General features: G+C 38.5%; 2 protein-coding genes across 7 annotated transcripts; one reads left to right on the top strand and one right to left on the bottom strand.

Annotated features, from left to right (window-relative positions):
* Window positions 1-9: 9 nt before the first annotated feature.
* On the bottom strand, window positions 10-3,644 carry RWDD2B (RWD domain containing 2B). Of its 3 annotated transcripts, none has more exons than XM_056329991.1 (5): window positions 3,526-3,644; window positions 2,692-2,910; window positions 2,537-2,604; window positions 1,459-1,824; window positions 10-764 (listed from the first exon to the last, which is right to left on the bottom strand). In XM_056329991.1, the coding sequence occupies exons 2-5, from the start codon at window positions 2,896-2,898 to the stop codon at window positions 527-529; spliced, it is 879 nt and encodes a 292-aa protein (XP_056185966.1). In that variant the 5' UTR covers window positions 2,899-2,910; window positions 3,526-3,644; the 3' UTR covers window positions 10-526. The 3 variants fall into 3 exon arrangements, with proteins under 3 accessions (XP_056185966.1, XP_056185964.1, XP_056185965.1); XM_056329989.1 differs by lacking the exon at window positions 3,526-3,644 and adding an exon at window positions 3,435-3,509; XM_056329990.1 differs by lacking the exon at window positions 3,526-3,644 and adding an exon at window positions 3,003-3,252.
* USP16 (ubiquitin specific peptidase 16) lies at window positions 3,364-24,272 on the top strand. Of its 4 annotated transcripts, none has more exons than XM_056329986.1 (18): window positions 3,364-3,484; window positions 5,425-5,523; window positions 8,054-8,232; window positions 8,860-8,963; window positions 11,340-11,443; window positions 13,287-13,465; window positions 14,588-14,680; window positions 15,371-15,501; window positions 15,877-15,964; window positions 16,841-16,919; window positions 17,789-17,880; window positions 18,695-18,751; window positions 19,878-20,045; window positions 20,656-21,328; window positions 22,016-22,110; window positions 23,331-23,417; window positions 23,675-23,831; window positions 23,942-24,272. In XM_056329986.1, the coding sequence occupies exons 2-18, from the start codon at window positions 5,463-5,465 to the stop codon at window positions 24,064-24,066; spliced, it is 2,472 nt and encodes an 823-aa protein (XP_056185961.1). In that variant the 5' UTR covers window positions 3,364-3,484; window positions 5,425-5,462; the 3' UTR covers window positions 24,067-24,272. The 4 variants fall into 4 exon arrangements, with proteins under 4 accessions (XP_056185961.1, XP_056185959.1, XP_056185962.1 ...); XM_056329984.1 differs by having other exon boundaries at window positions 13,284-13,465; XM_056329985.1 differs by lacking the exon at window positions 3,364-3,484 and adding an exon at window positions 3,605-3,710 and having other exon boundaries at window positions 13,284-13,465.
* The last annotated feature ends 1,028 nt before the right edge of the window (window positions 24,273-25,300 follow it).

Here is a 25,300-nt window from a genome sequence, read left to right as displayed (position 1 = left end):
TTTGGCATCTCCTTTTTTTTTTAATTTTCTTTTTTAATAAAACACTAATCTCATGGCTTAATATACTTTCAGATAGAAAGCAGAAGAAAAGATTGGTACAAAAAAAAGTCTTCATGTCACGTATGTAAACAGTAACAAATAATGTAAACATCATATTTCCTCTGCTGGGATATCCACGCTTCGTTTTTGTCTCTCCTTATTCATATATTCATTCACTGTAATACCATCAACTCATTCATCTATAATTCTGTAACTGCCCTGTAGGCTATCAAGCATATTTTCTTTCATTGCAATTAGGTATGTACCCTAAATCTCCTTACACCCAGGAAGTGTAATAAAGCATTCATTTAGTAATTTTCATCAAGATTTCACTGGAATTTTTTTTTCATTAAAAACTGTATTCATCATATCAACCACAAATTATTGAAACCCTCTCTGATCAACTGTTGCCGAACAACTAAGGAATCTGTTACGATCATTAACTTAGAAATGCAGGCACTGGAACCTCTCGAGATCTTCAACCCCTTCAATGCCCTTCAACCCCAAAGTACATTTGAAAAATGTCAGCACATCCTCTTTCTTCTAAGAAATGATACAGCTGCCCCAAATCCATATGATTTCCCCTGGCACCATGTGCATCAAAACATTTTTCTTCCAAAGTGGAGAACTTTCTTTGTTTCTGAATCTCAGCATGTCCTCCACCTTCCAAAGAAACATCTTCTCTGTGCCGAATAAGAATTCTTTTCCACGTTAATCTTCTTACTCTGAAAGCAATTGGAGAAATATGGATCTATCTATGAAATACTATTTTAGAAAATACTATGAAATAGCTGTTATCACAGAAGTCAATACATTCCATTTGTACATATTTCTTGACAGAGATAATGGTTCCCTGGCTGGTCATAGAAATACTACTCACATGCAAACACTCCCATAAGCAGGAGCTTGTTTCTTTCTATCTCCTCAGGATCCAAAAACCTTAACATTATTCCTCACAGAATAATTGATGAAGATGTGGTTTCAATTTCAGTGCTTGCTTCTGCCTTGCCTGTGCTAAGAATTCTTATACTCTCTTAGCTGTTATAATCAAATGACAATGCTCATTTATAGTCTGCACCACCCAGAAGTATAAATGATGGGAGCAGAATAAAACATGAGTGTAAAGCGATCGAACAGCATACATATCTAACATAATTGGGGTACTGCAGTCCATCACTATACAAGTAAAATACAGAGGAAGATAAAACAGAAATAAATGTGCACTGTGCAGTACTAGTAGCTTTGCTGCAACCAACATTACAGCAGATATTCATTGTTGTAAATACATTATGATAAATAAATAGTTTGCAGACCTTAACAGGTTAGAAGGTGGTTGGATTTCACACCTTCTGGCCACATACACATGACAAATGTAATATTCTAACTACTAATGATATGTAAGTACAAAGAAAAACTAACCGTGACCAGAACTCTTCACAACTGCTTTGTAGACCTTCTACACAAACAACACCTGGTTTCCCTGGCATGCAAAACCCTGACAGAGAGAGCTCCTTGGCCCAGTCAATTATATTTTTTCTTTTTTGCTTGTTGTAAATATGATGACTATAGATCCACAATCGAGTGAATGTGATTACATCTGGCTGCGTGGCGTTTGATGTTGCCGATGAGGAAGATGAAAGCTCTTTGTCAATGTAAGCAGCTGCATGGTCTTTAACCCATTCCCTTGCACTCAACATGCAGGGCTCACCACTGCAGTTTTGCATCAAATACATTTTTAGATCAGAGTTCAGGTGAATCTGCTGAGAGCGGCTTAATAATGATGACCTAAAGAAAAAAAAAAAAAAAAGAAGCAGTTGCAATACGCTTGACATTTAGCATGTTTTCCAAACAGTTTTACATCAAGTTGCCAAAAAAACCAGGCCATATTTAGATAGTATGCACTTGCTATGGATATTTAAGTGATAATAGCAATGAAAAGGTCTTTAGTATTTAGTTGATGTGCTGACTCTTGAATTCATATTTAGTACTACCAATCTGTAAATCAAAATCAAGAAAAAGGCACTTGAAAAGTAAGTGTAGTGGTTGAACTCATTTTCTGTCATATGCAAGGCTACTTATGCATATGTAACAGAAACGTTCCAATAAAAAATAACAGAAGCCTGAGGGTAGCAGCATTTTGACAAAGGAAGAAGACGACCAACTGAGTAACTTTTTACTCCTTTAGTTAAGTGTTAAGCCTTGTCAAAACAGACAACAGTATCTTCTTGAACATCAGATGTCTGAACAGTATTTACATGTAACCCCTCTGTACAGAAGACGGCACTCCTCCATGCTTTTCCCATTTTTCTCACTTATTTGCTGAGGACACCAGAGAAATCATAACCTTGTAGATTTTTCTTCAACATTGTTGTCCATCTGGCTTAATTTGACAGAAAACTATCAAAAAAGGACTGGGTTTTTTCCTATTATAACTGTATTTAAGTAGTACACCATACCTTCTGAACGTTTTTAATTAGCTGTACTTTTAATGCCATACCTCACAGTAATTTCTGGTAGAACAGTTGGATATTTAAACGGTAATGCACAGGCCATGGAGAATTCCACCTAAAAACAAAGAAGTGCATGTTCAGTTCAAGCAAGCCCTAAAATCCAACAAAACAAAAATAAAAATAAGAAAGGGTTTTACTATACCATAGAGGCATTAGAGACCTCTGGCTTTACGTTCAGTGTAAACTGAACCTTTGAAGATGGCATCTCTGCAGACTCATTTTCAACGTAGTGTTTTAGTTCTGCTACTGCCAGCTGGTCGGTCACAGCGAACTCTTCCTCATATGGAAACATGCTGGAGAGTAAATCTAATTCTGAAATTTGCATCTCGGCTGCTTCTCGGTTAGTCATTGCTGTTGTTTCCTGAGCGAAGAAGAAATTAGGGAAGAAAACCAGGGCTTGAATATGGGCCACAGTGCATTAGCTACCTCCGTGTAAATCATATTAATCTTTACACCGAAGCCCATCAAACGCAGCTCGTCTATGTTCAGCAGCGAGGAGCGTGAGGCCCCTCGGTGGCCTGCGGCGGGACAGCCTGTAGCGACCCGTCACCAAACACATCTCCCCCTCACAGGGCCGCACTCCCAGAGCGCAGCCGCCTCTGCTGCTTTGGCACCCGTAGAGACGGAGGTTGGCGCGCCCGGGGAGCGCCCCTCCGCGCACGGCCGGCCCCGGCCACCCGCACCGAGCGCCCAGCGGCAGCCCCGCGCGGCGGGAGCGGGGCCCGGAGGTGCCTGCGCATGCGCTGACACGTCCCCGTCCCGGTCCCCGCGCCCTTCCCCCGCGCCCGGTGCGCACGGCCCCACAGTGCACCGCGCCGGCGCGCGCATGGCAGGCGGCGGCCATCGCCCAGCCGCCTGGGAAGGAGGCGGGATTCCCGCGCTGACCCGGGTCGGAGCCATGCGCCGCCAAGTCGTTCACGCTGCGGCACCGGCAGGTGAGGGACGGAAACCCCCGGCCCTGCTGTCCCGCCCCTACCGGTCTCCTTCCGCCGCCCCGGGACTCGCTCCTCCGGCTCTCCGCAGCCCCCGCTCCGGCCGAGACGCCGGCCTCTCTCCGTTGGCCGCGGCGCCTGTCAGTGAGGGCGCGGGAGGCGGGCGCGGGCTAATCGGCAGCGGGCGGGGCGGGGCGGCGCGGCGGCGGGGCCCGGTCCGCGGGACGGGGTGAGTGGCGCGGCCGGGGGTGGCGGGGGGACGAGCCGAGCGCCTCAGCCGGGCTGCGCCCGAGTTCCGGGGCGCACCTGCTGCCCGCCGCCCTGGGGCCGGGGAGCGTGGGGCTGCCCCTGGCGGCGGGCGGGCGGGCGTCCGGCGGAGCCTGTGGGGCAGCGCCGGCCGCGCCGCGGGGCTTCCCCGGTGGGCCTCGGGGCGTCCGGCGCAGGTGCACTTTGGCGCTTTGCAGACCGCTCTGTATTATAATATATATATATGTGTGTGTGTGTATATATATATATATTTAAAAAAAAATGAAAAAAGCAGGCGTTTCACTGCTTTAGTTGCTGGGGTCTGCGGGGCGTTCCGTGGGAAGGGCTGGTGCGGAGCCTGTCAGGCGAGTCCGGCCGCACACAGCCTGGGTGCCATTAGCAGCTGCACGTGTTCGTCCCGTCCGGCCCTCCTGGCCGGGCAGAGGCAATTCAGAAAGGATTTTAACGGTTTTGAGTTGTTCATTTAAGATCAAACGTCGTAGCTTTTTGTGGGAAATTGTGCTGTAGAGGCAGGTTTTGGGATGAGCTGTTGTTTTTCTGAACAAATGGCATGCAAAGTTGCAAAAGCTGGTAGTTGCGCTCCTGATGAAGTGGCTGCCTACCTGTCGTTCAGCAGCTCGGTAGCGTGCTTCGGAAAGGCTTTTCATACAAAAAGCCTTCAGTGGGTATGGCGCCTAAACTCTTCCCAGCTTAGTTTCTTTCTGATTCTCTTGGGCTGGCTTCCTTTTCTTTTGGCTGTGACAGCTCCAAGCAGGCAGCTGTTCTCCATGGCCAGTGTGCTGCTGAGTTCGAGCTAAGAAGTGATTTTGAAAGGACAAATATTACAAGTCACTTTTACTGCAGTGCTAACATGTTTACATAAAGGCTGGACAGCAGGGTTAGGCCGTGCTGCAGAGACTTGATTTTTGAACCCTTCCGGCTTGCATAATTTCATTGTAGAGCATATGTAGATTTTTAAGTTTACCTGATCTTTTTGAATGATCTTTTTTGAGATAAGTGTCAGGGCCTTGTGGGTGCTACAGACTAGAAGCTAGAAGTGTCCTACCTCGGGTGCAGTAGCCAGATTCTTGAAGGCAAGTACCTGGATTAGGACTCTGTAGTGGTAGATCTTGGGTCTACAGGCATACCAAATAACAGATCCTGTCTGAAGTATTTGTTTGGTATGTTGGGAAGGCAATCTTAAGTCTCCCCCACTGAAGAAACTGAAAAATCAGAACTCCTATTGTCTGTATATTTTGGAATAATTAGAGTATTTGCATGTGTCAGACTTCATCAGAGATACAAGAATTTGCAGTAAAGAAAACTGAATGAGTGTAATTGCAAATAACTTTGTGAAAGAATTGGTACAGATGCAGTTCTTAACCTAAGTTAAATAAAGTACAAGTTCTAAATGTTTATAGGATTTTTGGTACTTAAGTTTCCTATCTTGTTCTTTTTTGCAATGTTTTTGATTTAAGATTTTAAATCATTTGGGTTTTATAATTCACACTGTGATCTTACCGTACGCAACAGCTAGTTATATGTTAAAGTGTAATCAATATTGTTTTTTTTAAACGCCCAATTGTTACAAGTTAATTCACTTCAAGAAACATTTTGGCCATAGAAGTAATTTATGGGTTAGAAATGAACAAGTAAAACAAAAACCTACTTTCTAACGTACTATTTTTCTTTGCTAGGACACTGTTCTGTGTAAGAAAAATTCCAGACTACAAATATGGGAAAGAAACGCACCAAAGGCAAAACTGCACAGTCTGATGAGTCTTTGGATACGCTGGGTACGTTTCCTCAAATAAGTCCGTGGTCCTAATGTTTGTTTTAATCTCAAAGGAGGCTTGAAAACTCATTAATATTAAAGGTCTCTATCTGGGGCTAGTCACTGGCTTTGAAATCTCATTTACAAGGTGTGGGTTTGTATAATTGAAACCGAAGTCACCAAGAAACATTAGTGTTGCTACTTTTCTAAGCACGCTAGAAAATAATAATCCTGTCTTGAAAAGTAGGATTATTTTCTTGTTTTTGAGAAACTCTTGACACAGTTCTTTACAGATACACAGATTGTATAAATTTCCTCAGAATGTAAAGTGTTTGTAGAGTCAGCTGCTGAGCTTGTCATGATAGATTTAAGTAGCATTTTCCTAATGAAGATTTTGTTGCAGAAGACTCTTGCTTCACCAAAAAGGTTGTGATTAAAATACTTTTGTGAAAGCATTTGTCTTTACATTAGCAGCTATCTTAGCTGAGGTGTCCAGGGCCAGTACTCTCTACTCATAGTGCTTTTTGGTTAAAACCTCTTTCTCTTCCTCTCCTTCTGTTCATAATAGTTCCTAATCCCAAATAGTTAGTATTATCCTTACAGCTGTACTGGATCGGGTGTCGAAATTTTTTTAACTTGCTTACCCTGGTTATTCTAGTTCTTGTTCTTGCTTGTGCTGTGCAGCATTCTTTTCTACCCCCTTGCCTGTCCTGTCACAGATTATGTCTTGCCCGTCTTTTTTTATTGATCCTGGCTGGGGAAACGAGTTAAGCCATGTTAATTTAGCTGGGAGAGAGCACACTTACAGTTTTAGCCAGGACGCTCAGTGTGATGGCCTGTTATTTTAAAATCAAGTCTACTCTCCTTTCGTTTCCTGGTTGTCCTGGTCTTGTGGTAGCTTCTGTCTGCTATGGCTCCTTAGCTTCCTTTGTTGTCTTTCTGCCCCCCTAACCCCAGAGTCAAGAAGAGTCTGCCGTGACAGTTGCTCATTTTTTCCTTCAGCAAAAAAATCAGTTATGGTGCAGTTGCTGGTGGAATCTCACTTCTTTGGCTAAAAATAGGCTAGCTTACAGTCTGATAAAGCCACAAATGTAAACAAAGACTGATGGTTGTGAATAACTCCAATGTAATACTAGTAGGCAACATACAAAGGGTTTCTTTAAAAAAGACAATTTAGAAGTTGTAGATGAAGCTTGTTGCTTTTAAAAAAGCTTAAACAATGCATCTAAATATCTGTTTGTTCTTATTGGCTAACATTTTTACTGTGGAAAAATCCTATAATCTTGGACAGAAACAGAACTGTAGGTACAAAACTTTCCACCTGTTTCAGCTTGTGGCAAGAGAAGTTTACAGCCTTAAGACAGCAACCTTGTGTATGGTCCTTAACAAAGAGAGATTCAGAACTGTTATTCTATCTGAGCAATAATAAAACCTCTGTAGCAAAGGACTTAAGACAGTTGAATTAAGTAAATGGCTATGTAATTCTTCTCAATCATAATTTCACAAAAATTGGTATTTTTTTACATGTTAAGTCCATACAGCATTTTTTTTATCATGGGTTTGTTTACTCTGTGCTTTTTGACTTTTGAGATAACTCTTTGTAATGTCGCATATTTGACCCTGTATATGCAAATTTAGGCATTTCTTACTGTAAATAGTGAAGAGTTATAGGCTGATGATGCTAAATGTCTTGGAAACCTATACTGAAAAAAAAGGGTGGGGAGGGGGGATTAAAATGATTTACTCATTTTTTTTATGTGGAAAAACTTGATTCAGTTTGCATACACATTGTCAGTCGCAGTTTCTCTGTACGTGACTTAGGCTTACGGACAGCTTCTCTTTATGCAAGTGACAGTGTAACTGACAACCTTAAAATTTAATTATCTTTTTTGGGTTTTGTTTTGAACTCCTGGTAGTAGCTCTTAGCAACAGATGCCTGGTTTTGGTGTAACCATACTTAGCAGAATTTGATTAAATAGCTGGAGTTCACACCAGGCCCAGAAAGTGCAGCTTCAAGTAGGGTACAGTGTTGCAGTGCAAAGTGATAATGATGTAGGTAGGATGACTCTGCCATTCTTTTTTACTGTAGTTTGCTGCATAATTTCACCGAGGCAGCTCAGCTGGAAGCATAACCTCCATAATCTCCACTTTTATAGGCCAGCCAGGTCCTGCCTTGGTGACTGGGAACCGTGGCAGTGGGCTGTGGCTGCTCCCTGCGAGGTGTGGGAATCATAACGCCACAATAATAGAAGCCCACAGCCTGGCACAGTAGGTAGGTTTGTATCCAAAAGTTTTGTCAACTCCTCTGACTAGATGTAGGTTTGAGCAATATTTATTTATTTTTTTCCAGTAACGTAGTAGTTTAGGATGCAGCAACAATATCCCCAGATTGTGAATGGGGTATCAAAGGGTTTCTTTCTGATATGTCTGCTAAATTGTCAATGTTTCTTTGACTCTAGAAAGGCTACCCTAGCTTCTGGATTGCTGCCTGTGTCTTTGACATTTGGATTTGTTGTGATACCTACATCCTTCTTGTGCTTTTTATTTTGTAGAACCTGTGTGCAAGCATATTCGTAAAGGATTGGAGCAAGGTCATCTGAAAAAGGCACTACTGAACGTGGAGTGGCATGTTTGTCAGGACTGCAAGGCAGACAATAAGAGACAAGAGAAATCTGAGGAGGAGGCTGATAGAAGCCCTTCGATATGGTTATGTCTAAAATGTGGCCATAGGGTATATCTTGTTTTGTTGCTAATTTGTCTTAGTATCTTTCAGTGTCTCATGATAATAATAGTGGAACAAGAGAGCTTCTAGTTAAACTTTGGCATTCTTTCTTAAAGTGATGCTACATACATTATCTTATATATTGTGGTGTGATTACAAAATGTCTACTCTGAATTGCAAAGGAAGTCCTTAGATGCATGGCACAAAGGCATTTAGCAGGCTTATCCTGAGGACTTTTATTTTTCCTAGAAAGTCCAAACTATTTTGCTAAGAAAATAATTTCTGTTTAATGCTCTTAAATAAGATCTTATGCTCACATTAGTTTACTGAACTGAAAACTCTGCATGCTGAAGCAGTTTTTGTTCTTTTTCATTCTTCAAGCTGTTCAAACTGGAAGTTAAATATTAGATATTCAGTCCCCAAGCAACTTTATAGTTATTCTGCACCCAGTAAGTTTCCAAGTTACCTTCCTCTCTGCAGAAGTGTGTGTCTTGGAATAGAGACCCATCCATTCATCCTAATTAGTTTAATGTAATTAAACAGTTTTGATGTTAATACTTTGTTTATACACTGATTTAATGTATGTTTCATTGATAGTCAACTGGATTTTGTGACACTTGGTTATCAACATTGTAGGGCTGTGGCAGAAATTCTCAAGAACAGCATGCTTTAAAGCATTATGCAACGCCAAGATCAGATCCCCATTGTTTGGTTCTCAGTCTGGACAACTGGAGTGTGTGGTGAGTTTGTCAGGCAACAGAGGCTGGGGTATAATTTGTGTTTCCTTTTCTTTTTGAATTCTAGCATTTATATCTAGGTGTATGTAAAGCATTTCCACACACAGAAGTCCCTACAGTCTTTGCTGAGATTTGCTGAATAAATATTACTTTCCTGTAAAAGTCATAACTAGAAAACTTCCATAACTGAAGTTGAAATGAACCAACTAGTAAATGCTCTTGACTTCATATTTTTCTACTTTTGCTAGGTTGGAATACTGACATGCAGAAACAAATATTAATATGTAGCTCTAAATCTTAACTTTCAGCCTTGGGAGAAGCTCCTTTCTGATGCACACTTAGTGACAAACTTTTATTACTTTTATTTTCTCAACATATATCACATCTTAATACAATATGTGTGGTTAAGAAGCACAGCTGTAGAATTAGAAGATGCTACTGGTTCAATCAATACAAGTTCCATCTCCCTGGTAGTATTTCCTTCTCTTAAAAGGAATAGTATGTTACAATAGAAGAGGGAACCTTATTTTTCTAAACTGTGCTATACAGAAATACTGTGTCTGATACAAAGAGGTTTAATTTTGCTTAGTAACCTTTTTTAAAACTTGTTGTTTGTCATTATATTCACTTTATCATTACCATTACCTCTTAACTTGATCATTTTGAGCACTTCTGTGTGTAACAATTAGTATTTTTATTGAACTCTAGAATGGAAATAGACATTATTAATGACGTGTATTACTAATGAACTAGTGAACTTTTGGGTAATGTAAATTAGTGTTAAAATTATTGAAGTTATTTAAAAACTACATTAAGTTTTAGAACTGAGAAAATAAATCAAAGTACTTGCAAATGAGAGGAAGTTGTCTAAGCAAGATGTTTTGCTTCCTTCTAGAATTTCTTGGGTTTACAAACTTGCACAAGTAATTATTCAGATTGATATATTGGGTATAAACTATTGTTATAAATCAAACCTACAGTCAAGAACTGTATTTCACAGTGGGCCTGGTACATAAAAGCAAAAGCAGTTTTGATCAGAATTTATTAATGCTACGAATGTATGAATAAATCTCTCTATGGTGTGCGTGCATATGTGATTGAAATTAGATTTGAATAGTACCTGTAAACAGTTAAAAGAAACATTTTGAAGTTGGAGAGAAAGAGGAAAGGTCTAGTAATTCGTTAAGTTCTGGTGTTTTGGATTTACAACAAGTGCTATTGTCTGCATTTTCAATACTGGTATGGCATAGCAGTTGGATCTACATAGGTTTTTTCTCCACCGGTTAAACAGCTATTGCTGAAAAACCTGTTTTCAATCCATTGATTCCTTCAAGGTTACTCACAAAATTTTTGATGGATGAAAGGTTATGATGTTAAAATTGCCTGTGGAATTAACTGTCATTTGTTACTCCAGGAGTAAGAATACCTATCTTTATAATTAACCAAACAAATGATAAATATGTTATCAGGGATCCAAAAGTTTAGCCAATTTTTTGAATGAGGAATGAAGAAATGTGAAAATTGCAGCTAATTCCAGAGATGCAAGAGATTGAGGAAAGTGCTTTGCTGCGGACTTCTGCTGCTTTTAATATCAGAAAAATAGTCTGACTTATAGTAATCCTAAAGTCTGCTAAATGCATTTGTGCCTAGGAACTGTAACTGGTATGTTTCAAAGTGCAGAAGTACTTGCATTCTTTTCGATACCTTTTGTCACCTCTTCAGAGAGCTGATTGGGCAGAACTACAAAATCGGTATATACAACTCTCCTTTAGCTGAATGTGTCCCAGCAGAATTTTACTCTTACTTGAGCCTTTATCACTGCAGCTTTTATTACAATTTTGTTTAAAACAGATTAGTGGCCTAACCACACAGTATTCTGCTCATAGAGACAAACAAGTTTGTATCAGCACTGGAAGAGCAAATAAAAATGCAGGATTAATGGAGGGCACAGATTTATTTCTTACCCAATTTAAATATAATGAAGTACTTGCTTGGCTACAATACTCAGAATATGGCATAATATTCATAAGTAGTTTCCTTTAGGGCCTGATATCATAATTTCTTGATTTTGGCAAAATTTTCCATGCATTTATATTTATTGTAATAAGGTTTCTAAGCACATCTTTTAAGAGTCTTAATTTATATTTGTAAATGGCTGCCTGCAGTCAGTGAAATAATTTGGTAAAGATTATTTTTTAAACTTTTTATTTTCTTGATCAGAAATAGATTGAACTCTGAGACGTCTAAATTTTAAAATAAATCTTGGAATTTTATAGTTGTGTAATGAATTGTATCAATCAAGCAAATAGTTTAAGATTTTTAAACAACAGAAAAAAAAATGATTAATTGTTTTTATTTTGGGGGGGGGGGCGGAGACAGGTGCTACATATGTGATAATGAAGTTCCCTATAATACTTCAACCCGGTTGGGGCAGACTGTGGATTATGTTAGAAAACAAGTTTGTATTGATTCATCACGTACAGGTAAGTAATTATAGTATACATACTGTAGATCAGAAAGTCCTTTAAATGTAGGAGAGAGTGTACATTCTGGACTTACAGTACTGTATTAGATTTAACTTTTGAAGTACCTTACGGTAAAATAAAAAGCTAATTTCTTCCCTTTTTTTCTTTGTCAGAATTCTGGTAGCATAGGTAACATCCTAGCCTGTGGACCTAATTGGACCAGATTTTGCTCAGTGTCCCCTAAACTTGTTACAGGACAGAAATACAGGAATAGGAGGGAAAAAAATACAATTGTACTATGGCTTTTTTAAAAAATGCGATGTTTGGTTGCTCTGTAAGGAATTGACTGAGTACTTAGAAGTGCTGTGTTTGTTCACGATTGTTTGTTCAGGCTGTCTTGAGATCTGAAGGAAAATTGTCATTGCTAATGATAGTTTGATTATATTTTTTAAAACTATTTTTGTAGGTATTTGTGAATGTGTCAGCTGGAATGACTTAAGTCTCCAGCTGTTGCAGAACATTTCCTAATGGAAGTAGTATATATAAGATGATTTGTCTGCTGGGTCTGTACATTTAGTATAGGTAGCTGCAGTGCATTCAGGATTCTCTAAAACGGCATGTTCACCCTGTAGTCTATCTGCAAAATGTGGTGGTTTAAAAGGAAACAACCCCCAAAAACCTCATGGTTTCCACAATGGCAAAACCATTTTTGTACAAGGCATTTCCACTAGAAAACTTGGAAGAATTGGTATATCAAAATAAATGCTATAAGTTGTAGCTATCAGAAATTCCAAAACCATCCTACACTTGGGTGAAATCATAGCCCCGTAGGGAAATAGATCACAACCATCCAGTAATGCCACGTGGCTGTGTCTGAATATTTGCTCAAGAAACAGCTGAGGTTTTCCCACAGGGACTAGAATCTTCAAGAGGTTTTGGTCAGTCTTTCCCAGATACATTGTTTCTCTACATCTAATATTTGAACTTTGGATTTGTTGCCAGCATTTTCTCAGGTTTGAACTGGAGAACAGATGAATAACTGGGTGTCAGTATCAGGTGTTCCATCTATTGTTGTCCACCTGTCTGTTTCTTGTCCATCTGTGAAGACTGTATTATCTCTTCCTTGTTTTCTCTGAGCTGGTGTTACTTTATTTTAAAGTTAATCTTGGCTCATATCCTATTATCAGAAACCTAATCAATAGCAGACTGCCAAACTGGCAGAACCAGTGTGGGGGGTGTTCTGAAAGTTACCTGGAATTCCCTTATGGTTTTATTAAACAGGTCATTGACATTTTGAGCTCTGCACCAAAGTAATTTTGGGGAAAATGTCTTTAGTGTGTCCTGAAGAATATAAATATTCCAGTTTCATCTGTTTAGGTTCATGAAGTGAACATGAGAATGCTTTGACAGTGGGAGGGCTCTGCATTTCATTTCAGACAATAGTGCCATGTCTAAAGGGATTTTATTTCAGATGTCATCTTGTTAGATGTTGTATAAAGCCTAACATTGGCGATTTTGCAACAGGAATAAAATTTCAGATAACACATGCAGAGTTTCAGAGATTGTTGGCATGAACGGCTTGTGGGCAGAGTGGCATGTTTAAATTGCGTGCTGATCTGAAGTGGCATTTCAGGGGTTCCTTTATTATTTTTTTTGTTCGCTTTGTTGAATTTTTAACTCCTGTTACCTAGACAGTTTAAAAACCTAAACCAGTAGTGTTACATTTATACAATTACAGAATTAGTTATCGTATGTTTAAGTTTTAAACACTGTGGATTGCTGCTGTTTGTAATTACTTTTTCCTAGCCCATTCCCTGTTAGTGGGTTAATATGTGGTATGGTTTTTTTATTATTTCAGTAGAAAAACAACAAGAGAACAAAGGATTTGAAAATAAAAAAGTAGAAAAAGACAGCAAAAATGAACAAGAAAAAGAAGTCTCACTTAAAGAAGAGAATTCTCATTCAAGTACTAACGCAGAAGTGGCTGTGAAAGGACTTAGTAACTTGGGGAATACGTGTTTCTTTAATGCAGTGATGCAGGTATGGTAGTTATTGCTCTTAAAAGCAACTTTTGACTAGGAAAAAAAAAAACCCAAAAAACCTAGCCCACAACAGCCCTGCCCCCAGTATTTTACAATGACAATTAGAATGTGATTTTTATCTGCCAAGAATGATGCGTTCATTATAAAAATAGCATATTGACCCAGAGAAATATGAAGAAATGGAGCTGCAGGTTCAGACTTGCTTCAGGGGAAAATACAGTAAACTGCCTTGTCTTTCGGGCACAGCATCTTTCACTGATGGAGATAAAGCATGCCAACTTCCTAATTTAGTAATAAAATACTGTGGCACATCACCCTTGCTGACCTCTTAGACTGTAAGAGATTAATACCCAAAGACCATGGGTGTTCACTGAAACAAAAATGTCTCGGCATCAGGAAATCAACTGAAAAGTAAATGTTAACAGGATGAGCATGTTGTATTGCCGTCTTTAGTGTCTTGCTCGGCTAGGAAGTGTTTGGATAGAATAAACTTGCTCTTTCTTGTGTATTTGTTGTGGTTTAACCCCGGTGGGTTTAATCCCAGCAGGCAACTAAGTACCATGCAGCCCCTTGCTTCACTAAGAAAATTATTCCAGCCAAAACCAGGACAGTATTAAAGCTCATATGTAATCTTGTGCTGATTGGCTCTTGCTACTGAAGCTTTACTCAAACAAAATTCCCACTGTAGTTGCAAGTTTTAGTAAACTGCTTAATTTGATTTTTGTTTCTAAAACAAGCAGATACGCACACTGCGTTTTACCTTTTGATTTTGGAATCAGACACTAGTAAATAGACCATCAAAAGATCGTAGAAGAATATAATAATAATAAAAAAAAGACATAGTAAGAAGAAAAGAACATAGAAGAATAGTACATTTAGGGTTTCTGCTATCTAAGGTAATACATATAGAGGACACTTGGAAGTCCCGTTAGCTGTACAGAATGTACTTTTAACTGCCAAACACTATTAGAATTTCCAGAGGGGTAGCTACCATTCTAATTCTGCGGGAAAAATAAATTGCTGTAATCTGGTTGCTACAAATTCCATGACTAGTGGAGCTCAGCTGCCCTTCCTCTTGTTGCCAAGGTACCAATCTTTTTCTTTCTTTTGTGTTCTTCAGAATTTATCCCAAACTCCAGTCCTGAGGGAGCTGCTTAAAGAAGCTAAAATGCCTGGCACAACAGTTAAAATAGAGTCACCTGAGTTATCCATGGTATATATATGCTTCAACTTCCATAGTGTTTCTCCCCACCCTTCCAGTCTGTTAAAGAAACAAGCAATGTTCATCTCTGGATTTTAAAGCTCTCAGCTAAATACTAACAAGATTAAGATGTAAAATCAGTGGGAACTTCACCATTGACTTCCATAAAGCTGCTTCTGAAGTCAGCAGAGGTCTTTCTTTCAAAGTGAAGAGCCGTGATTCAATACTCTGTTAGTTGTCATCAAAGGAGTATTTACATTATGATTAAGTGGTTTAAAGGATGAAAATGTGTAACACTTGCTATAGTGTCACTTTTCTAAATGCACAATAGGAAACTAGAGAATGTCTGCTATGCTAACTTAAATAACACTTCTCGTCACAGTTGGGGTTTTGGATGGGAAAGAAGGGTTGTGTGTTTTAAGAAATTGTATTTTTTTTTCCTAATAAAAGGGAGAAATAATGGAGTTGCAACTAAGCAATATATAATTAATGATTCTTAGCCCAGTATTTTGGTATCATCTCATGAGAAACCACATGTTGATTTTTTTGTCAGGTTAATTTACTGCCATTTTAGAATTTTATGTGTTCTGTTTTATAATAATGTTTTCAAGAACTGAAGTGTTTAGACAAGGTAAAAGTTTCTCCAGAAGGTTCCATCACCAAATTAAAGCAAAACAACTTTGTTGCTTTTGTTTAAAACAGGAACCTCAGCTGATAAAACTAGATCAGCCAGGTCCTTTGACATTAGCCATGTATCAGTTCCTGACAGAAATGCAAGAGACAAAAAAAGGGGTAGTCACTCCTAAGGAACTTTTTGCTCAGGTTTGTAAAAAGTGAGTATCTGTACAATTGCATGTCATAGTGAGTATGAAAAAAGTTTTTTAGTTGCTTAAAAAGGTCAGTTTTCTTCCTTTATTTTTTCTTGAGCTCACATCACAGCATATATAATCTGTGTAATACTTAACAAGTTTTGAAAGAATAGGATTAAGAGCAAAATATAAATGAACAGAAGTAGAATGAAAGATAGTCAGTGACCTATTCTGATTAGCTGGCTTTGTATTTTTAGAAAATACCATATGTAGACATTTGTTGCTTTTATATACAGACATGTTTGAGACTTTGTCTTTTTGTGTCTGGTATGAATTGTTTTTACTTTGTCTTATCTTTTAAGTTCAGTTACACTTTACAATTACTGTTTCATTTAACAGAGCAACACGATTTAAAGGTTATCAGCAGCAAGACAGTCATGAATTGCTTCGTTACTTGCTTGATGGAATGAGAGCAGAAGAAATCCAAGTGAGTGCCAGTTTCAGTTGTGCATGCCCACCTTTGTCATATCCCAGACCAAGACTTTTTCCTCTGCTGAGGGGAGAAAGAACTTTCTGAGTCAACCTCTGTAGTGTGATTTGTGCTGCCCATAGCATGCACTTGAAGCACATTAGCAACAGAGCTATAGAACTGAATAGCCTTTAAGCAGTGGACTTGTGAAGGAGCAGCCATGGGTATTGCTATTTTCATTTAACAGAACTATCCAAGGAATGAAGTTTGCTTGTGGCCTGTATCTCTTACATATATTGCACACATTGTTCAGGTTTCTGAGGTGATGGTGCTTTCTGCCTTTTTGGGAAGCAATGTACTGGTTACTCTCTATGCTCTTCTAATAAAATCTAATAGAAAGTTCGGTTTTGGTTGTTTTAAAGGTCTTCAATTAATTCAACATTTCTAATATAAATGTCCGTTGTTCTGCAGAAATAAATTGACTTGTCCAAAATTTCTACTGAAAAAGTGGGTTTGGAGTACGTGTAGTCACCCTAAAGAATGTCCTTTTGTCTTAATTTCTGAAATGCCTGAAAGTTCACTTGTGGAAATGCCATCTTTTTCCTTTTTTTTTTTTTTTTTTTTTTTTTGCCAGTTTTAATTGGGGAAAGCATTTAATCCTTAGACTAGTTTTTCTTACATACTATTTGCATCATGGTTGCAAGCTTGTTTCTCAGTTGGTTATTTGTTTAATATTTGCAGGAGCTATTTTGTGTCTGCAGGCATTTGTGGTTTTTTGTATTGATGCTCTTAATTGGAGAAGATTAAACTTCATCTGACAGACTTTTGTGACATGAACTAGTTAAATGAATTAGTTTAGGAAATTTTACAGTGTATTTGTTTTGAAAATTTCAGCAAGTAAGTGTTGGAATACTGAAGGCAGTGACTGACTCTAACAAACAAAATGAAGAAGAACTTAAAAAAAAAATTAAAGGTAAGATACCTGTTACTGATGTTCTGATAATTTAAAATCTTCTGTTTCATTGAAGTACACAAAGTAACATTAATAGTGTCAGCTAAAAGATACGTGTTTAATTGTACAACTTTATGCCATGCCCTGAGTATGTATGTATCTAGAATATAAGGCTCAATAGTGCTGGTCTATTTTTTTAAATGTCTCACTGATTCTGGTGTTCTTTCCTTCTTAACAGTGTAAGAGAGAATTGATTTGATAGACATTATACATTAAAATATGTTTGGGTAGGGTTTAATCATTTAAATATTAGGTAAGAAATTAAAATATTAGCACATAAGGGTAATGATTTATTCAGTCCTAGCAGTCCGTTGTTAATAAAAATTATTCTGTACACTGTTCAGGTTTTTTTAACTTTTCAGATTAGAAGATGAAGAGCAAGTTTAAATTCAGACTGTGCACTACACTGAAAATACAACTTGAGGAAATTGCTTTTGTATGTAAGGCACCTATACAGGCAAAAGTTGGTGCTTGTTTTTTAGCTTCAGACAGTTAAGTCCTGAAAGAAAAACAGGCACATTTACTGGGATGCAGTACTTCTGAGAAAACAGGAAAATGTGTTTGAGTTGAGAAGGTGGTAAAGGTGTTGGTTCAGTCAAGCTGTCTTCTGCAAATGTGATTTTGCCCCCATTTCTTTGATATATGAAAGAATTTTAATTTAAGAATCTTGCAGTACTTGCTGAGGATACTAGAACAGGTCAACACATTCCAGCGTACATCTTGCATACTGTATTATCTTTGTTTTTTATTTGGTATGCCATAACTAAATTGGTTGCCAGTATATTATATATCATATCATTAACTTTACTATATACTTTGTCAATTCTCAGAATATGAAAAGAAAAGGGGAATACAAAGTTTTGTGGATCGAATATTTGGTGGCGAATTAACCAGTACAATTATGTGCGAAGAATGCAGAACCGTAAGTAAACTGCCTGCTTTGAACAGCCTAGAGTATAATTTTATGTAATCTGCAGAAGAACCCCAAAGTAACTACATGTAGAAATCAATTAAAAATTGGCAAGGTTTGCTTCAGTTAATACACTAAGAGTTGACTAGCTGCATGCTTTTCAGAGGGGCATGGTTTGGCTGGAATCTTTCTTCCCCTTATGTTATAAAGCTAATCTTTTAGTTCCTTTTAGAAGCCTTCCAGAAAAAGAGGTCAGCAACAGCAAACTGCCTCTGCCAGAAGAATTCACTCAGACTCCCAGTAAACGCCTTCCATTGGTGGAAACTAGAGTGAACTAATTGTTCTGCTACCAGCAGTATGCTGCCAGGGGGCCTTTGCTTTTTCATTAGATGATTAGCCTTTCCCTTTCCCACACTGGAATGACCGTAGGTTTGCCAGGGGAGTAGTTAAGCAAGAAAGCACTACTGGGATAATGCATACTGATAATGAAGTAATTAAGGGCATTATTAGTGAGTGGGCTAGACAAATATCATGACAGATTACAGATATCAATCTCATAGTCCCTAAGCTGGGTTCTCACGTTCCTGGGCCACTAGAAAACTGAAATTTGTGAAAGTATTTCTTGTTTGTTTCTGTGGTAATGACAGTTAGATTTTGGTGATGGATAGCTGTTTGTGAAGGTAGATTAGCTGTGTTTTACCTTTGTATGCACAAGTGAAAGCATACGTTGAAGGCAAGCAAGCCCCTACATGCAAATAAGCCTATTGACAGCAAGTTAGCCACTTCTAAGCAAAATTAAGTTGGACTTCTGAATATTCATTTGAAGGTATCCTTGGTCCATGAATCTTTCCTTGATTTGTCGCTTCCCATACTAGATGATCAGGTAAGAAATTGTATGTGCTTGCTTTTTGGCTTTGTTTTTGTTTGATTATATGAAAACACCTTTATTATATAATCATTAGGGAATTCATTTATACATCTTTCATATGTCTCTTTTGAGAGCTAAAATTACAGATTTTCCCAGAAAGAGAGAGAATAATATTTTCCTGAGAGTCATTTCTGTAAGTTGTGGCTCATAAATAGTCTCTGGAAAATCACTGATAGTCTGTTGGTGATCTTGCTGCTTTGTCCATTAATGTTTCCAACCTGGAGATTGGCTTAGGGAAATAGTAGAGTATGTTGCAGTGTTGTGTCACTATTACAGAAGGCTGAGTTGCAAAGAGCAACGCTTCCCGAGTCATCTTCACTGTTGTAAAAATGAAGGAAATTGCATGACAGTAATGGGTGCCTAGTAGTTGCTTGAATACTTTTTGTTTGTTTGTGGTTTTTTCATCCATTTTTCTGCACTGAGTGCAAGAATACTTCTCATGATATTCATGTTATTGAATAAAGGTAAACATTGGTAGAATGGTATGTGAATACTTGATTGATCTCTAGCACTCAAAATACTTGGTTTGCTTTGTGTTTCTTACTGATAATCTGTAATATTTCAGATTTGTTATGTTGCACTGCTCACGTAAAAGCTAATGAGTAAATACTGAAGTGAAACCCCCCCATCTAAAGGGATCATATGTCTTCTGCAACAAACAAATTTTATTTTAGCAGAAAGAAACAATTTCTGTGGCAGGCAGTTCAACTGAAAATGTCTCTGCTTGTGTAAAATGTTACTCTTCAGTGCATTTAGTAAGATGTACATCTGTTAGAGCTAAAGGTAATATTGCCCATTTACAGGTTCAGAATTTGGCCCTCCATAGCCTTATTTTTTTTTTTATACTGTTTGATTCTGCAAATCATTGTTTCACATGGACTCCCTCCAGAGTGAGACATCTCTTTCGTAACGATTAGGGTGAAATAAATGAGTTGTGTGTTATAGTCATTGCAATGTTACATTTGAGCTGAAAAGTCAAATAAAATCTCATCCTTGTGGATTTCTTTGGAACACTGTCTTGTGATTTGGGACAATAACATCTCTACTGCTGTTGTTGTTTTGTGGCTTTTGTTTTTTGTAGAAAGTAAAAATTACAAATGAGAGAAATCTTAAAAAACCCAAAGACAATAAATCTGAAGATGAAGAGAATAAAAATAATGACTGTTATCTTAAGCAGAGAGATGAGCCCCCTGGTACAAGTAAGCACCTTCAGAAAAAAGCGAAGAAACAGGCCAAAAAACAAGCCAAGGTTGGTCTTGTTAAGTATTTCACTTTTATTAATAAAGTGCTTGCAACTTCTGGTAAAAGCAATTCTTTTTGCTTCCTCGGTTTAGATGATGGAGGAGACAGCTTAGAATTTCTCCTCACTCAAATGCACAATGGAAAAGACAGATTGTATCTACGTATTTGCTATTAAGGAGTTACGTGTTCTGTTAAGAGTTGCTGCGCTAGGAATAAGCTGATATCCAGAGGAACATGGAATTTACATTGCCTGCCTGAAGTAGCATTAATTTGAATCAGACAGCCGTTCTCCAGTCATTGATTGCAAGAATATTCATAAAACTTTAGAATACAGATGTAAAAAAGAATTGGGAAGATATAAAGGGAATCATTAGTTGTATTTGAAGATACTGTGTAACAAGGAGCAGTGGGAACTATTGCCAAGTGAGGATAAATTCGGTATTGGTTGAATTGATCACCTCTGATCATTAAATCATAGATTATTCTCCCCCCCTTCCACCCTTTGTATCTGTGGCATGCTACAAAAATTTTGCTAAACAAGTAGTAAGAAATGCTAAATATAATTTAAACTTCCTCTGGGTTTTGTGTTCTTGTTCATTATGTATTCCAATTTGCAGAGCCAGCGCCGCCAGCAAAAACTTCAAGGAAAGGTGCTTCACTTCACAGATATCTGTGCAACTGAACAGTCAGAAAAAGATGTTGAGTATAACCAAGAATCAGAGGTGGAAATTAACTCTGAAACTTGTGATATGAAGCAAGAAGAGGAATGGTCAGATTATTGCAAAGATCACTGCTTAACTCAAAAAGATTTGAGTATACAGGGAGATAATACAGAAGTTCAGAGCATGCATGAAAATACAGGAAAGACAGAACAAGGATATGTAGAAAAGGAGTTTTTCATGGATCTCCCTATGGAAGGCTCAGATTCACCTGTAAAGGTTGTCAATGGCCTTGACAACCTGTCTCTGAAAGACGAGGATGATGAAAATGAAGATGAGGCAGAGCTTGCTACTGACTTCTCAAAACTACACTTGGGTGCCAGCGCTGAATCTGATACAAGTACCTTAGATGACCTTCAAACTGTTCCCGTCAAGACATGTGAAGTATCGACTGAAGATCCAGAAACAGCGTTTTGTACTCTTGCAAACAGGGAAGATCTGAACCCAGAAGAAGGTTCAATCCATCACTGTTTGTATCAGTTTACCCGTAATGAAAAACTTACTGAGACCAATAAACTACTCTGTGATGTATGTACACAAAGACATTATGGACCAAAGAAGAACACAAAAAGTATGACAAATTATCTTTTAAAAGAAAATTTTAAATATGTCTTTATCTGCTGCTTGGGTGGGTTAAGCGGGGGAATGTCCCTAAAGTGGTATTTTTGTAACTTTAACTTGGATCGGTTGAACAAGCATTCAGTGGGTGGGTTGTCAGAACTTTTCACACAGATTAGTACAAGCAACTGAGCAGAACAGCAGGCTCACAAGCCTGGCTACACAGTACCGCAGGACTGAAGAAGAACAATGAGCAAGGAGGAGTGGGTTTGGGGGAGGGAAAGGGCATTTCAATCTAAAAATATATTATCTGGATGAATGTAGTCAGTAGCTATTTAGTGACTTCGCTGTTCTTTCCTTAAATGTGAAAATTCTGCTGTGACAGTCATAGGGAAATCATGTCTGTGTTTGCTCAAAAGGCCAAGAAAAGCCACTTGCGATTTCTGGTTGAGTTGTGGAGAATGAGCAAGAATTCATCCTGCTTGTGCTGACACCACTCATACGTGGTGTGAGCGGTTACTTCTGTGATAAGGGGTCTGCAGATGGCAGTTCTTGTACAGTTCATCATGTTAAAGGGGAACGTTCAGTTTCACAGTTGTAGTGGATGACATTGTGACAGTCTAAATAGTGAAAATAAAGACATTCTTGCTGTAACATTTGTTCACATGTTACTCATTGGTGTTTTTTTTCTTTTCTCCAGGTGAAAAGAAGTACATTTATACTAATGCCAAAAAGCAGATGCTAATCTCTCTTGCTCCTCCAATTTTAACTCTTCACTTAAAGAGGTTTCAACAGGTAAGTGGCAGGCTGATACTGCAAAAATGTGTATGTATATATTATCAGTTTAACATGTATATATGCACATAGTGCTAGCTTAACTTAAAACTAATGTTGGCGTATTTTCATTTCCTATAAGGCTGGTTTGTTTTGGTTGGGTTTTTTTTCCCCAAGGTTTGAAAGGCATTGGTGTGCAGCATTGGTTTTTTTGGTCTTTGAAGAGTTGGGGGTGTATTTTCCTGAAATAATATCCATTAGTTATCTGGAAAAACACTGTTTTGTGAGTTTATTTGCATTATATTCCCTCATTATTCTTATTGTTTACTTTATCAAGCAATATCTTAGCATTAATTCTTTCCTGCTACTATAGTAGTTCATGGACTCTTACATTTCAGTACAGATAGAATCGGATCCCTTACTAAATGAATGTAACAAATGGGTCTGAGGAATTGGAAAAAAGAGGATTCTGAGCCTTACTGCGTGTGTGTGTGTGTGAATGGAAAGCAGTGCTATTTAAATCTTACTTATAAAATCCAAAGTAAAGTGGCTTTACCTTTTTTCTAAATTGTAAGAAAATTTTTATTTTAGGGCTTTAGTTTTCCAAGAAAGAAAGAGGAAAGAGTATCACCCTTCTAACTCTAAAGCTATTCAGTATTTTGGTCAAAATACTTGAAAAATAAGGGGTGTGTCTTTAGGTGAAAAACAGTTTCACAGAGAAAATGGAAGTGTTCCAAGAGACTGTAAAATGATTAAGAAAATAATATTTGTCATCTTTTGTTTTTCCAGTTTGATGCTAGAAGATTATTTGAATAAGGTGGGAGTAGAAGTTACGTCAGTTTTGATGATACAAAAACAAAATTAGATCCTCAGGCATATTATGTATGTGATACGTACGTATCAGTATCTGAGAAATGGGAGATAGTTACATAAGTAAAGTAGAACTGATTCTTTTTCCACTTTTGCTGTTACATTAAGTTACCCTAAGAGTGAGTTTAAAGAGCCTTGTTAACTTGTGCTGCGGTGCAGCATGTTGGGGCAAGGGAGTGATGCTGGAAAACCTTGGGCATTGGAGGGGAAAAACCCCCGAACAACCCAATGTTGCTTTTTCCCTGATTTTGTTTAATGTAAAACTAATTCTGCATTGTTGAAGCTTTAACCTGAAGTATTTAGTAACTCAGCATGGTTTTGATATGTGCATTTTAACATTATGGGGTTTTCCTCTACTTTGTCTGTTTAAGGCTGGATTTAATCTACAGAAGGTTAACAGGCACATCAAGTTTCCAGAAGTGATAGACTTGGCTCCTTTCTGTACAGTTAAATGTAAAGTAAGTGGGAAAACAATCGGGTTCTTCTTCCCCATGTTCTAATGTGTCTTCACAATGAAGCTGCTTAGCAGAATCTTTGTAGAATGCTTGTCAAGCTCCAGTTGTTTTGTGTAACTTGCAAGTGCTGTAGTGCTTGCATGAATCTGTAATGATGGGCCTCCCTGTCATCAGCATGCAAGTCAAAGTGAAGAGTTTACATTCCAGCTGTGTTTAAAACCCAGTACCTGACTGACATACCTAAACTTTTGCTTTTATAGAATGTGGCTGAAGGGAATACAAAAGTACTGTACTCTCTCTATGGAGTTGTTGAACACAGTGGAACAATGAGGTCTGGGCACTACACTGCGTATGCCAAAATGAGAAATATGAACAACCATCTCTCTGACCTTGTCCTTCGAGGACAGTCTCCTGAAGGTGAATAATAGGAAGTGTTTTACAAATTATTTCTTGCTGCAGAACAGTAATGGGATGGGTTGTTCCAATTCTTTGTAATGACTTTTACTCCTAAATTCTTCCTTTCACAGCTTTAGAAACGGAACCAGTAAAAGGGCAGTGGTTCCACATCAGTGATACCCATGTACAAGCTGTGTCTGCATCGAAAGTGCTGAGCTCACAAGCCTATCTGCTGTTCTATGAGCGACTCCTGTAACTCATCTGAGAAGCCTTCTTGTATGTCCAGCAGTCTTCAGGTGCTCTGAAAGGCGGCAGACGCAAATCACACTGTTAACATGTTGGAGCTACTGTACCCAGCTGCAGGAATATACTTCATGCTTCTTAGACACACTGACAAGTGGATAACTTATACTTTTTCCAGTGTTTTCACTACTTCTAAATAAATGTTTTTTCAAAACTACAGCTCTGAGCTTCTATCGAGTAATTTGTGCACTGGCACAGGTAAGCAATGATTACTTTTAGTTTCCTGCAGGTGCTGTACATCTTCAGCAGCAGCTGTTTTGCTTTAAAGGGACCAGCTAGAACTTTGAACTGTAGTTATCTCAGCTATCAGCTTTTCCTTGTGTATTTTAAAATGGCTTAGAGCTGAGACAAATTCAGTATCAGCTCACCTTCCACTGCTGGTTTACATCCAGTAGAGGACCCCTCAGTTTGCAAACTCCCCAGCAATCCTTTTGTAGGGAAACCTCAGATGGGTATTTTGGTAAGGCTGGGAGCTCGGTGCTCTCTACCTTTTGCTACAGGCACTCCAATGTAGCCTTTCCGCACTAGACGGGTAAGAAAACCAGTTAGTCCTGCAGTGACTTCTAACTTTAAAGTTCTCTACAGGCTCGGCTTCACATGGGGTTTCACAGAAATAAAACCTTGGGTCCTCCATGCTTGAGCAGCAGCTGCTTACATTCAGTGCATTTTTCACAACAACCTTACCAAGAAAAGGGGCAGTCTTGCATGTTCTTGTGACCCTTACCAGCAGCAGCAGCACTTGTGCAGCTGACGATATCAGTATGCCAATCCTTCTGAAAACTTGCTGAGTTTATTTTTCAGCCACACCAGCAACTGACTATAAAGCGAGCATCAGCGTAGCTGTCGTACGGCAGCCTTATTTAGGCATAAGATAGTTCGACTTGATTTAGCCTTCCACTCCCTTCTGGCTGTGAAACGGAGTAGCACTGACAAGACTAATAAAAGGATTAATTATTGAAGTGGCTTCAATTTCAAGTGCAGTTCTCCTTCCAAGCTACTCTGAGACATACAAGCTGTTTAATTTCCAAGAAGAATCTAACCAAGAGGCTTCAGCTGAAAGATTCCAGCACTGCATCATGCTGGCTGTTGCTGCTCAGCATTTATTTTTAAGGCCCTTAGAACGGGACGCAGTTCACTGCTGTCAGGCTGCCATTTTGAGAGCACGGAGATTTCAGAGGGCGAGGATG

The sequence above is a fragment of the Falco biarmicus genome, chromosome 2 (genome assembly GCF_023638135.1).
Source record: "Falco biarmicus isolate bFalBia1 chromosome 2, bFalBia1.pri, whole genome shotgun sequence".
Taxonomy (NCBI): domain Eukaryota; kingdom Metazoa; phylum Chordata; class Aves; order Falconiformes; family Falconidae; genus Falco; species Falco biarmicus.
Note: the sequence above shows the minus strand (reverse complement) of the source record. Positions and strands in the feature narration are given on the sequence as shown.

Bases quoted from the DNA above. Each gene is read 5' to 3' on its own strand.
- RWDD2B (XM_056329989.1), bottom strand. The intron at 2,605-2,691 runs GTATAGTAAAAC...CTTTGTTTTTAG, and splicing joins AGGTCTCTAATGCCTCTATG to GTGGAATTCTCCATGGCCTG. The intron at 1,825-2,536 runs GTATGGCATTAA...TTTTTTCTTTAG, and splicing joins CTACCAGAAATTACTGTGAG to GTCATCATTATTAAGCCGCT.
- USP16 (XM_056329984.1), top strand. From the start codon at position 5,463: ATGGGAAAGAAACGCACCAAAGGCAAAACTGCACAGTCTGATGAGTCT. The intron at 11,444-13,283 runs GTAAGTAATTAT...TTATTATTTCAG, and splicing joins TATTGATTCATCACGTACAG to TAGAAAAACAACAAGAGAAC. The intron at 14,681-15,370 runs GTATATATATGC...TGTTTAAAACAG, and splicing joins AGTCACCTGAGTTATCCATG to GAACCTCAGCTGATAAAACT.